Source organism: Aedes albopictus, chromosome 2 (assembly GCF_035046485.1).
Source record: "Aedes albopictus strain Foshan chromosome 2, AalbF5, whole genome shotgun sequence".
Taxonomy (NCBI): domain Eukaryota; kingdom Metazoa; phylum Arthropoda; class Insecta; order Diptera; family Culicidae; genus Aedes; species Aedes albopictus.
Window position 1 is genome coordinate 425,714,293 of NC_085137.1, and position 14,571 is coordinate 425,728,863.

General features: G+C 42.5%; 1 protein-coding gene across 1 annotated transcript; it reads left to right on the forward strand.

Moving 5' to 3' along the window:
* Nucleotides 1-1,122: 1,122 nt before the first annotated feature.
* Nucleotides 1,123-14,176, forward strand: LOC109426660 (probable peptidoglycan muropeptide transporter SLC46). The gene is made up of 4 exons (XM_019702186.3): nucleotides 1,123-2,050; nucleotides 2,154-2,411; nucleotides 12,478-13,477; nucleotides 13,569-14,176. Exons 1-4 carry the CDS (start codon nucleotides 1,855-1,857, stop codon nucleotides 13,651-13,653), a joined length of 1,539 nt encoding a protein of 512 aa, XP_019557731.2. The 5' UTR covers nucleotides 1,123-1,854; the 3' UTR covers nucleotides 13,654-14,176.
* The last annotated feature ends 395 nt before the right edge of the window (nucleotides 14,177-14,571 follow it).

Here is a 14,571-nt window from a genome sequence, read left to right on the forward strand (position 1 = left end):
AGGCATGAGCTCTCACTCGGGAGATCTGAGTTCGATTCTCGTATAAAGATTTTTTTAAGTTTTTCTGAAAAGTCGGTGCTTAATTAACACTTTTCTCTCAGCAATCAGCAGTGTAATTTTAAGATCACACATAAATTTCTATCGAACACGATGGAGGTCAATTTGTTACATTCAGTTCGTCATAAATTTACAGATTTTGTTCGTACTGTGTATATCAAAACCGTCTACTGTCTACCTCACCGTCTTCATGCCCTCTACCCCAACCTTTTATCCTAACACTATACTCTCTGCCCTACCTTCTCCCCTAACTCTCTACCCTAATCTTCACACTATCCTCCATCCTACCTTCTACCGTACACTCTACCATTCACACTATCCTCCATCCTACCGTCTACCTTACCGTACCGTAACTCACTCTACCGTAACTTCCTGCTCTAGCTTCTACCCTAACCATCCAATCCTCCATCCTACCCTTCATCCAACCTTTTACCCTTACCTTCTATCCCACCGTCTTAATAACTGTGGAAGTGCTCATAGAACAATACCCAACAAACATTTTGGCTGTACAAAAGTGGAATGAACCACTCTTAAGCAAACTTTAGCTAAAGAAACTGCTGTTCATCTAATTTTGTTACATGGGTAAGCTCAAAAGGAGGCTTTGTCCTGATGAGGACGTCACGTCGCGAATAGGAGAAGATGAGTAACATTTCCTATCCCTGTAAATAGTATATCAAGCCGAATTCGTGAATGACGATCAGTCGACATCGCACCAAACCTACCCAAAAAATTATAAAAATTAATAGTTAGGACCAATAAGCTGCAGAATTAAACATCAAACATCGATAGAAATGCCATTCCACTCGTCATCATTCATTTTACACCACAACAACTTCACTGGAACTTCTCATAGTAATTACCGTCATTACGCTTTGTTCCGCGTCCAGCAGCGTGCAATAAATTGCGATCTGACCGTTTCACATGACGAGTTCAGGCTGGCATCAACTCTGCTGAGTCGAACAACTTACGTTGCCGTAGAACATCGCTCAATGCGACTCTGTTACCTTCCAAATATTTATATGCGAAGCGAACATTGCGGTGTGGTGAAGTCAGAAACCCGCGAGCTCCCGCTACCTTGGTGAACTCCGAGTGTGTTTGCGGGACAGGTTCTGAGTAGCATCACAACACAAACGACCCACCTGGTAGTCAAACCCCCTTCACAGCTGATTTCTGTTTGTTTCGCGACTCAGTTCGACGCGGACGCCAGTTGAGATAAGATTGCCGCGCTTGCGTAGGACCGCGGTTGAACCGAGAGTTTGCCCGCGCGCGTTTGTATAATCTTGATCGCGAGACATTGGCATTGCTGACCCGATTGTGGTACCTCCTTATGCCGACCGGAGGCGTGAGATGTGTGCGAATACCGAATGACGTGCAACATATCAGTTGCCGTTTGTAAACAATCACGCATGTTGTTCGTTTCCGATATCGATAGTAGTTGCACTATCAATTGGAAGGGTTGATCAAAAGATTCCCCCTCATCAGTCGATTGTTGGCGTCTAGGAGTGCGCATGGGAATCTTTCCTGATATGGTTCAAACTGGGTGATTCATTTAAGTACATCCCAGATGGGTTTAATTCGACGGTGATTCATTGTGGTACATAATTTTGGCAGTTTCATTCGATTAGAAAGCACTTTTTTATCATCGTTATGGAAGTCCTATCGCTGAGTATCACACAGTAATTCACAGCGTCGCTAGATAAGCTTTGAGAGTGTATCGCGTAAAGAGAGCTTCTTGCCAAACAAAGGATAGTTCGTCATTATCCAGCAATCGATGCCCGGTTCAAATGTGAATCGACCATGGACAGTGAAGGTAGCAGCAAAACCAGGTCCACCGCGAGCCTAAACTGTAGTGACGAAGATACACCTCTGCTGGCGCGATCGAACAGTGGTTCCAGTTCAGCGACTAGCGGTACAGCGGAGCCTGGCAAAAAGCGACAATGCCTTTCGTTGGAGCCCGTTGCCGTTGCGCTTTGTTTCGGGTGGAGCATGTCAGGTGGCTTAAACTGTGTGATTCAAAGTGACTTGGCGAAAATAATCTGATCAACGTTGTTTCCTTTGTGCCATTTTTTATCGTTTCATATTCCTGGATGTTGAAGGTATCGTTCTGTCCAATCAGATCATCCATCAGACATGTTTGTACATGGGATACAATGCTAGTTTGTGTGCAACGTTGGGCGCCAATACCAATTCCAGCCACGCGAGAGAACTGGAAGCTCTTGTGCAACCAACGGTGGCGAAAATTACCATGGCCAGTAGCATTATCACCTCGGTGATTCCGGCGCTTTGTGGACTGTTCTTGGGACCTTGGTCGGACAAATTTGGAAGGAAACCAGTGATGATAATGCCATGCGTGGGTAAGTTTAGTTTATTGATCAAGGTTATCATCACTAGCTCATTTCAGTAGGATGCAATCAGTGAAGTACTAGATTGAAAGTAGTGAGCTGGATTTTTGTATGGTGAGATGATCAGTTCTCCATTTCTGTAATGAAATGGTACAAACAGCATGGGCTATATGATTTCTTGACTAATTTGATGCTATTTGAGCAAAAGTTTGGGTAACTGTGTTGTTGTATTATCTATTTCTTGCAACTTCAACAACACATTTACCCAAACTTTTGCTCAAACAGCATTAAATTAGGCAAGAATCCATATAACCCATGCTGTTTGCACCATTTCATTGCAGAAATGGAGAACTGATCATCTCACCATACAAAAATCCAGCTCACTACTTTCAATCTAGTACTTCACTGATTGCTTCCTGTTGAAGAAGAAGGGTCTCTAGTTAGCCTAATTGGTTAAGGCTATGGATCGCCAATCCGGAGACGGCGGGTTCGATTCCCGTTCTAGTCGGGAAAATTTTCTCGACTCCCTAGGCATAGTGTTTCAATGTCCTTGCCTCACAATATACACATTCATGCAATGGCAGGCAAAGAAAGCCCTTCAATTAATAACTGTGAAACGGTGTCACGTCCTCGTGGGACGGATTCCTAACAGTGACCTGGGAGCCAGCAAGCTTGAGCTTGAGAACTTTAACGGTCGTTTCGGCTTCGTACGATAGGCTAATCAAGAAATCAATCAAGGCATACACAAATACAATATATACAATTGTCTTTTATTCATGGTAAACTTATGGTTGGGTGTAGTGGTGTAGTTGGCCGGCCGGCAGAATCTGCGGTAGGGGGTGCGAGGAGTCTGTAGAGGGAGAGGATTCGACGGCTCTCATGGACACCAGTCGAAGGTCGACCTCTGGGTATTTCTGGTCGGTCGTCCGGGGATTCGCTTAACCTCTGGAAACTTGCTGGACAGTGGACACTCCAGGGTTGCGTCACCCAGAATGTGGAAGGTTTACGTTTCTATTCGAGGTTGGCTTCGGGGACGAGTACTACAGTTCCTAGGACCACTAAGAGCTGGTTTACGGCCTCCGGGTGTCGATTCGGCTTAAGGGAAGCGCTATTGGGTTATTGCACTATTGCAGAGAGATAAACGATGGTATATAGAAGTTGGGGTTCTGATGGCTACTGGGTTTTTGGTTCTGTCCGGAGTTTAACGCCTGATACTGTCTGCTTATGCAAATCCGGTAATTGTCCACACTCTAGCACTGAATGGATGTGGATGTCGCGGCTTTTCGGGCTCGTATGAAGTTGATCATCAATATTAACTTCTTTTCTCGATCAGCCTAGATAGCTGTGTACTACACAATTGGCTAAGAATAACACTACGGACCGCCTGTTCCGGTGGTAAGACTCCACCAACAGGTGACCCCTAATTCATGGTGTGATGCGGCTTTATGCTTACCGTGCCTAGGAATGAATGGGTAGGGGGCTCTAATAAAAACCTACCCGCAAACGGAGCCTGTGGAGTACCATTGCGCCCTCCACACTATGTTGCCGTTACTGCGCTAACCGAAACAATGGTGCAGTGGAGCTTGTGTTTCACCGAGACAATCAGCTGCCCTTCTTAAGTCTCATTTGAGGCTAAATAAGGGCGGGATTATGAAGATGTTATTAATTAGGTTAAATTTTCACCTATATGGTTTCGCATTATGCGATTTACACAGTGCATTCTGTGTATCCTCGCCTTTGGCGCTTTCCAATCGATACCGATCTGGTTTTATTGCTGCTGTTCTTTGTTGTGCTATTATTGCGAAGAGTTTAATCTTGCCTAGTTTGGTTAGTGGCTACGGTTAAGATAGCTCAGATCAATCTTCAGCATAAAAGAACAGCAACGATCAATCTTTGCAGACTTATGCAAAATGGTACAGCCCAAGTGGCCTTGGTCCAAGAACCTTACTTTCGTAAGGGGAATTTCTATCTAGGAAACCTTGTTAACCCGGTGTTTGCTACTTTCAGTAAAAATGAAATGGCAAACTCGCGTGTAATGCCTCGAGCATGTGTGCTTGTCAAAAACGCAATTTTTGCTACACCTGTCTTTGTACTAACCACCAGAGATGAATGCGCTATCACAATTGATGTACTGTTGGAAATTTCAACAGTAAATACATCTATTGTTCGGTTTACTTACCGCATGATGAACCATCCCCTACGGATGCTTTCAAACAAATCATCGCATACTGCATTTCAAAAGGCCTTTTGGTAATTATTGACAATGATGCTAATGCTTACCATATCATCTGGGGCAGGTATCAGGTATCAGAAAGCCGGCTCCAGAGGCACGTTATCCTCCATTTGGGACATTTGTGCCATCGCCATACATATAAGCCTGTTTAATTATTTACCTGAGGAAGCATGGGACAAGGGATGGGAATTAGGAAAGGGAAAGGTGATGAAATAGGAAGGAGAACCCTAGAAGAGGGAATGAACGCATAAGTGCAACGAGAGCTCATAGCCCTTACCACAACGGGTTTAATCAATGCCCTGAAAAGGATACTGTAAAACGCATAAGCGTAAAGAGAGTCTATAGCTCATAGGAGGTAGCTTGTGACGTCATGCGACTTTCAATATGACATTGAAAGGCACGGCACCGAAAGCATCCTCAATATTCAAGAAACCACCCAAGCAAAAACTACGTTTGAGTGAGTACTTTCTTGAAACAACTTTGTGTAAAAGAATCACTTTGGACATCCCAAATTGGGAGGCATGTGAGTTCACATGAATAGCCATGTCAGCCAGACGAACAACACAGATGTGATAATCGACAATGCGTTTCATACATATCAGAAAGAACGAGTTGACCAGGAACTCATTGCTTCTTTATACAACGCACGCACTCTTTCGGGATAAAACTATGGAGTAATTTCACGCCATCTAAATATCCCATAGAAAACTTCAAGAGTTCAAAACATGTTTGAAATACTCAAATCCCTCTGGAGAAAAATAGGACAAAACACCATTTGCTCCTGGAGATTTGAAGTAAGCAGAGCGTTTTAGTGCCCACTGAGTCAATTATATACCGCCAGTCGGGGTGACATTGGGCCTGGGGGGTAACTTTGGGCCAAAAATCAAGAAAGATGTTTCGTTGAAAATACTAAAATTTATCAAAATGTTTATCAAAACGTGGATGGTATACGGTAAATAGAACTTGCGTTGACTATCCGATGTAGAAAAAAGTCACATTTAGTCAATTTTCTATTAAGAAAACTTGATGTGAATTTTATGGTTAGGCGTACTGTACAATATCGTTGTTTTAAAATGCCCAGCCGAAAACAGCTGAAAACCGAACATGTAATGAATTACTATTTTCTCGGTGTGTTAGGTAGTTGTTTAGAAAAGTATAATAAGTTTTCTTGGTTTTGTATGCTATTTTGCATGAAAAACTTATTTACTCAAGCTGTAGTACAAATACTTCATTTTGGGGGTGACTTTGGGCCATATAAAGCAATGCAATCAGTACGAGAACCTTACAAATGTGAATTAAAACGACTGAGAGTATTCACATTATTTATGCATAATATGGTGTAAAATTTTGGAAATAAATGTTAGATTCATGCAAAATTAAAATTCACGCATATCAGTTGCTTGGCAGATATTAAAGAAATATTACTTTCGTCTTTTGAGACTGTTAGTTGGAGTTATATTTATGGAAATGCCGATATATTGTGTAGGAACGTTGATCGTTTACAATGAATGTGGTAAAATTGTCACGTTTGTTTGTCTGTGATGTTATTTTGAAGTGACTAGATACTGAGAGGTTGTTGGCAAGTATCTATATATTTGATAGTTTCGATTTTCAAGCGATATTATCTCACATTGAACTGTTTTGTTTGAATTTTAGTGTTTGGCCCAATGTCACCCCCTAGAAGGGGTGGAATTGGGCCAATTTCATTTAAGCTACATCATTGTCAAAATTAAAGTTGAAACATTTTTACTTTACACAATCCCAAACAATATAAAAATGCACGTGTCTACCGAATACAACATTGATTTAGAGCAAAAATAGTGTTGTAACGACCTACAAACAGATGTACTATGCAATTTTGGCCCAATGACACCCCCACTGACGGTAGCTATAATTATCTGGCGGAAGCTAAAGATCCGTAACTATACAAAAGACTGCTTTATCCGAAGATATTTCGTACTTGAACAGGTCAGAGTTCCATTCAGAAATACATCTTGCGGTCCGCACAGTCCGCAGAGGACAAGCTTCTTTCAAAGCAATAGTTATGGTATACCACAATGGAGGGCGTTGTAGCTACAAAAATACAATGAAACTCTCTTGGAGTAGCAATGGAAGCGAATTATCTACAAAATGTGGTCACAACCAATTAGTAGAGGTTCCCTAGTTTATTGAGCAAGGACGCCTGAATACGCAAATTTTGCGAAGGAACACTAAAAATTGCATAGAAGGTCAAATGGAGACTCATCATCTGACACATGCCATTCAGTCACCTCATGACAAATTCTGCTAATGCAGAGTTGGGTTAGGGGCAATCAAGGGGGTAGACAGCTTTTGCTCTCGGTGCTGATCATGAGCAAATTTTGAGTAACTCTGAGCAACTCAGTTTGCTCGGTTTGCTCCGTACATCGGTAGCATAGTAACCATAGATTCCGTTTGTTTACGCAGTGAAATATAAGCGTACCGCCTGCAGGACACTGCATCCCTGCATCCGTGTTTCAGGATTTTCCATGCTTTTTATTTTTGGTTTGTTAAAATGTAGAAATAGATAATTTACCAAATCTATAGACGAATCCCAGCGCAATGTGTTGCTGATGAGCTATGGAAGAAAATGTCTTCTCTTTGCGCCGGAGTTCGCCCACTGATGTGGGAAAAAGAGTGTCTACTGTACGCTTAATCGCAACCCTGCCTGATCCTGACCAAGATTTCGTGCATGATTCTGAAATCCTGCGACTGGCCAGGCTCCATGAAATTGACTTTGAGGAACGCAGCTCTAAGCCATTAGCTGCTGACCGTCAATCAACTGGCGTCATCTGATTAGTAAGAAGATCACTTATATAAAAATATAGTTGCTGCTACTATCGAACCCAAGATCGAACCTATAAGGACCGGCTGTCCTATGAACAATTTTCGTCAAGAATGTTATCCTACAATAAAGCTCTCACTTCTCACTGGCAAGTTGCATTAATTCGAAATTTGTGGCTCAGGTTTCAGATTCGCGTTCCAATCCTGAGACTTCCAATTCAATCAAGATTGAAAGGTCGAGTGCTTGTCATAACGCCTGACTACTTTGATCAGGGGAAAATGTTTGAGCAAATGGGAGCAACTCAGAGCAGCTCGATCAACAAAAGCTTGCTCTGAGCAAAGCTGTCTACCCCCTTGGTTATCCATGAACAGTACTATGTACCTAAGTAATCCATCAAACTGAAGCATCTCAAATTAATGTTTGAACTATTTCAGATGATGTCACCATCGTAGCAATACTGCCAAATATCAGCGAAAAGATGCTGAATACAAGAGCTTGTTTGAAGGCATCCATGAGGAAAGGTTGAAACATACTAAGATATAGCATGCTCGAGGCACGACACTTCATTTATAATGAAAGAAGCAAAACTGGGTTCACAAGTTAAACTATACAGAAGTTACCCTACGAAAATGAACTTTTTGAAGTAGAGCCACTTGGGCTACGCACGCTTTTCACGCTGAAAATTGATCTGAGGTTTCTTAGCCGTAGCCACTACCCAAGCTAGACAGGATTCACAATTACAGCACAAAAAGGAAACATCAACGACAAACCAAATCGGTGTCAATTGAAAAACGCCTTGTGAGCCCGGGTTTGCTACTTTCAGTAAAAATAAAATGGTAAACTCGCGCGTCATGCCTCGAGCATGTGTGCTTGTCAAAAAACGCAATTTTTGCTACACCTATCTTTGTACTAACCACCAGAGATGAATGCGTTATCACAATTGATGTACTGTTGGAAATTTCAACAGGAAATACGTCTATTATTCGGTTTACTTACCGCACGATGAACCATCCCCTACGGATGCTTTCAAACAAGTCATCGCATCCTGCATTTCAAAAGGCCTTCCGGTTATTGTTGGCAATGATGCTAATGCAGCTTGAGAGGCTCCAGTTTGATGGAGTATTTAAATAGTACAGAACTTGGATTACTTAACATAGGCAACCGCCCAACCTTCATGGTATCTGCTAGAGGAAGTGTTAGACATAACGCTTTGCTCTAGTAGAATTAGTCACGAGCTAACCAATTGGCATGTGTTAGATGAAGAATCTTTATCTGACTAACGCTACATCTTTTTTGAACATTCAAATGTTACTTCGCAAACTTCGCGTTTCGGGAATCCTAGGTCAACAAACTGGGATCTCTTTACTGATTTGTTTGCGGCCAAATTCAATGGATACTCACCATCCATTGACACTCCAAGTAATTTGGGTGATGCCGTTGATACTACAACGATCTTCATCATGGAAGCTTTTGAAGAAGCATGCCCTCTACGGTATGTGAAGCTCACAAGAGGAACCCCTTGGGGGCTGTCCATAAACCACGTGGCCATTTTTTTGGGACTTCTCAACCAACCCCCCCCCCCCCCCTGCGTGGTCATTAGTCCATACAAAATTTTTTATTCGTCCATACAAAATGGTCATTGACCGAACCCTCCCCCCCCCTCATGACCACATGGTTTATGGACAGCCCCTTGGTGGAATACTGATCTGGCCTAAACTCAGGAAACAATGTAGAAAGAGTTGGAACAGAGTTGGACGTTCGACTGGTTTGGAGGCTTTCAGGTCGGCTCGCTAGGCCTAAAGGAAAGCTTTTCGATCCGGTTGGAAAAACCTTTGTTCTGAACTGATTCCAGTTTGAGTGAAGTCAGTTGGGTGAACAAAATCCTTGCGAAATCTAAGGATTTCTGAGTGAACAATCTTCATTTACCAAATGGCGATTTCACTTCATTTGATGAGGAAGTTCTGGAATGCTGGTTCAGCACACACTTCCCCGGATGTGTGGATATTACATCTTCGGATGAACCTGAGGCACCATCCACAAATTACGTAACGCTCTAGGGGGAGGGGGGGAGTATGCCTGAGCGTTGCGGTCCATACAAAAAATTTCAAGTTTTCATACAAAAAAGCGTTACGGAGGGGGAGGGGGGGTCGAAAAATGTCGATTTTAGCGTTACGTAATAAGTGGACGCTGCCTGCCGCTTCTTGTAGTTATGATTCCCTGGTCTTGGCTCAGAGTATTGTAACTATAGAATCGATTGAGTGGGCACTTAATAGCTTTGCTCCTTTCAAATCTCCTGGAGCAGATGGGATTTATCCTATTGTGCTTCAGAAAAAATTTGATTATTTCAAACATGTTTTAAAAAATTACTTGTTTCCAGTTTTGCTACAGGGTATATTCCCAAATCTTGACGGGATATTACTGTGAAGTTTATTCCGAAGGTGGGTCGTGCGTCGTATAAAGAAGCAAAGAGTTTCAGAGATATCAGTTGGATCTCTTTTCTTCTGAAATGCTTAGAACACATTGTGGATCACCACATCCACATCTGGTCAACGTGCCTCTTCATATGAACTAACAAGCCTACCAATCTGGAAAGTCCACTGTGACTCTTTTACACAAGGTTGTTTACGATATGGAGAAAGCATTCGCTCAAAAGCAATCCTGCTTAGTGTTTTCTTAGATATCGAGGGTGCCTTTGACAATGTGCCTTTCGATGCCATATTGGAAGCCGCACGGGGTCATGGTACATATATCTCCAATGATTTCCAATTGGATTCACCAAATGCTCGATTAGGAAATTGAGTGTTTGTGGATGCCCCCAAAGGGGAGTCTTATCACCGCTTTTGTGGAATCTCGTAGCAGATACGCTATTGAGGCAACTCAATAATAGCGGTTTTCCTACTTATGGTTTTGCCGACGACTACCTAACATTGTTAGTTGGTATGTGCATCAGCACCCTTTTCGACCTGATGCAAAACGCTCTTCAGGTAGTTGAGTATTGGTGTCGCCAATATGGCCTTTCGGTAAATCCAAGTAAAACATCTATTGTTCTTTTTACGGAAAAGCGAAATCGTAATGGTGTTTGACCGTTGCGTCTCTTTGATTCTGAAATCAATGTGACTTAACAGGTAAAGTACGTTGCAGCCATTCTTGATTCCAAGCTTTCCTGGACATCTCATATTGAATTCAGAATCAAGAAAGCTTGTATGGCCTTCGGGCAATGCCGGAGAGCCTTCGGTACAATTTGGGGTCCAAAACCCAAGTATATCAAATGGATTTACACAACTGTTGTTCGTCCAATATTGGCCTATGGATGTTCTTGTGTGGTGGCAAAAGAGCGAAGTGAGATCGGTCCAATCCAAATTATACCATCTCCAAAGGGTGTGCTTAACCCTAAAAGGGATGCCTTCATGGCCTCAGTTTTGTCACCTCGCTGAGTGTGTTCCATCAAAGACGAGCTCTGAAAGGCGCCTGGGGTCCAATGGACCCCAGGTATCCCTTTTAGGGTTAATGGCGATGTCTGGAGCGTTCTCTTCAACTCCCAAGGCAGCGCTCGATATTCTCTTTGACGTTGCCCCACTACACATTCATCTCAAACAAGCATCTTACACAAGAAGTTTACTAGAGGAAACTCCTGTGATCCGCTGTTCAACACATAACTCGTTGTTTCCACTTTTGGTGAATTGGGACAAAGTTATCCTTGCTCCAAGTGATCTTACAATTGCTTGTAATTTTCCGTATAGGACATTTGCCATGAAATTCCCTTCCCGGGAAGAGGGGACATCTGGATATCTGGAGAGAAGTTAGATGGCATCGTATGTTACACTGATGGCTCCCTTCTCGAAGGTCGAGCAGGTGCTGGTGTTTATTCTCGTGAGCTAAGGCTACATCAGTCTTATTCACTTGGTAGACACAGCACCGTTTTTCAGGCCGAAAACTTTGCTCTTATGTGCGGAGTGCAATCAGCACTTCAGCAGCACGTAATGGGCAAGGTATATACTTCTGTTCAGATAGGCAAGCTGCTATTAAGCACTTGCATCGGCCAACACCAGGTCGCAGATAATTATTGCTTGTCGAACTCAAATCGAGGAGCTGAATTCAGCAAACGCTGTTCACCTTGTATGGGTACCTGGTCCTTTTTCCATCGCTGGAAATTAAAACTCATCAGCCAGCTCGCACTGGAGCATCACATGACTTCACTGGCCCTGAGCCATCTATTCCGGTATCCAAGTGTTGGGTAAAGCTTCAGATTGACACCTGGGCTGCCACACAGCACAAACAATACTGGAATAGTTTGAAGTCATGTCGTCAAACAAAATTGTATTGTACTGAGCCATCTCTAGGGGTGGCGAAGTATCTAACAAATCTGTCAAAGCAGAATTGCAGCATGCTGGTCAAAGCGTTGACTGGCCACTGACGATTCAGCTATCACATGGCAAATATTCAGCAAGCTGGTTCATTTGCATGTGATAGATGTGAATCCGATTATGGAACGTCGTATAATTTGATATGTAAGTGTCCAGTTTTTGCGCAACTGCGTTTCCGAGTACTCGGTAAACACTTATTAAGTGAAACTGACTTCAGAAACCTGAATCTTCAGGACGTTCTGTTGTTCTTGACCCGCTGTGGTAAAGACCTATAGGTGTGTTATCACAGTGCTCTTTTCAGGACGCTGTTTGAACCCATTGTGGTACGGTTATGCGTGTAACACGATCTTATTCCCTTGTCCCATCCTTTTAACCTTCCCTTTTTCCTCAGGTAAATGATAAATAGGACCGTGTTCATGGCGATGGCACAACTTCCTAAATGAAGAAAAATTTGCCTCAGGAGCCGACCTACTGATACCTAATACTTGAATTAAACTCATTTTGTCCTCCTTATTTTGGATGACGCAAAACTTTTTGGGTGCTGCAATACTGAGTATTGTAACGATTCCATATTATTGGCGGGTAGTTTTTGAAGCGCTGAACCCAAACTTTCGGTCGGGAGTGTATGTTGTAGAAATCGAATCTTCTTTCAAATAACAAGCCACCCTTTCATTCCAGGTTACGTCGTTTCCTTCATCACCAAAGCCATCATTTGTCAGGTATCCACCCGGACGCCTCTCAACCCGTGGCTTTACGTATTCGCCGACATCCCGGCTGCACTATCAGGTGGCACCACGGTCTTCTGTGCCGGTATGTTCAGCTACCTGGCAGACGTAAGTAATGAGGAAAACCGTGCCGTCCGTATGGGTATGCTACAGGGTTCTTCCCTAGGAGGTGCCTTCATGGGGATGCTGTCCAGCAGCTTCATCCTCCAGTGGACCAGTACCTCTACGGTGTTCGTGATCTCAGCCAGCATGATGCTGTTCGGCATGGCCTACGTGCTGATCTTGATCGAGGACAGTGTAGATCGATCGCCGGCTAACGTCTCGATGGGTCGTTGCCGCAAACTTCGGGAGATATTCCGGTTGGATCTGGTCATGGATATCTTCAACACATTTTTCAAGGCGAGGTCCGGGAACGACAGGGGGATAATCTGGTTGACCGTGGTTATCGGAGCGTTCTCCGTACTTGGATCCGGTGGAAGCAACATATTCTACTTGTTCACGCGAAACAAGTTCAACTGGAGTCTGGAACAGTATACGATTTGGCAGTCGGCGGATCTTTTCTCGATCATCGTGGGGAACTTTTTGGGGATCTTGATCCTGAAGAAAGTGTTCAAACTGCCGGATATTGCAATTGCTTTCGTTTCGGTACTGTGCTTTTCTGGCGACAGCTTCATCAAGGGACTGGCGAGCCATGGATGGCAGTTGTACTTGGCTACAGGGCTGACACCGCTCAAAGGAACCGAGGGAGCCGCTTTGATGGCATTGTCGTCCAAAATACTGCCCTCGCAAGATATTGCCAAGGTTTACTCGATGGCTATGTCGTTGACGGCTACGGTTCCGTTGGCCGCTGCACCACTTTTCACTTACATCTACAGCCAAACGTTGACGACAGCGCCGGAAGCATTCAACTTTGTAGCATCCGGAATCTTTGCAGTGAACATCCTGTTTGTGGGGTGAGTAGATTTGTTTGAAACTGTTTGGAACGGTATACCGTTATCATCATATATATCATATGTAACATTTGCTTTTACTAATCAATTACAGAATCATTCATGTTTTGTTGAAAAATCGACAAAACCACCAAAGGCTTTACGCAGCAGAGGATGGTGAAAACGAAGTACTAGCATAAATGCTTTCATCTGTGATCAGTTTACTTAAGTAGTATTATTTATATTAAATACACTATTTACGCATATGTCAATAAAGGTTGTATATGTAGAGTGTTCAATATTGTGTTGTTCCTTGCTGAGTATTGTGTTGTTCTTTACAGAGAAGAACATTAATCAAGGCAATTAGATGATCGGCATTGAACCACAAAATCCCCACAACAACTGGTGAGATTTTTCCAATATTATTCATTTATAAACAATTCTACTGCAGTATATTTACTTTAATAATTTATATAAGTTGAAAATTCGCTATTTTCAACATCCTTTCATCTATTGGAAGATGCTTCAGTTCTGGGCTCTTTCTAAGTTGATGAAGGGATTTATAAATGCTTGCAAGGACTTGGCCAGGTGTGTGGAGCTGAGTGAATCTATGACATTGTAGATAGTAGCGACATCAGCAATGTCAATGGAAATATTCAACTTTGCAACTCCATCCAAGATTTGTGCAAGTATTCATGCTATGCTATGCTATGCTATGCTATGCTATGCTATGTCAATAAAGGTTGTATATGTAGTTTCTTTGAGTATTTCTCCAGGCAATTTTTACATCCAAAAATGGCTCATTTCAAAATTTCTTAGAAATATTCCTGTCTAAAAATTTTAGTTGTGGTTTAATCTTTATACTTTGTTTGAAATGGATTTCGTTTGCTTTTCTAGATTCAAATTTCATACAACGAGAAACGTTCGAGTTTAATCTGAAAAAAAAGAGAGATTCAGAGACATTTTAAAGTAAGATTATTGTCTTAAAGTTGGATTCCAGTGAGTTAACCAAAAGTAAATTTCGTGCTAATAGGTATCTGCCAATTTTCATTCGAATTTTTGTTAATTAAGCGAATTGATGTTCAAATAAATTTGTATTTCATTGAACTAATCCATAA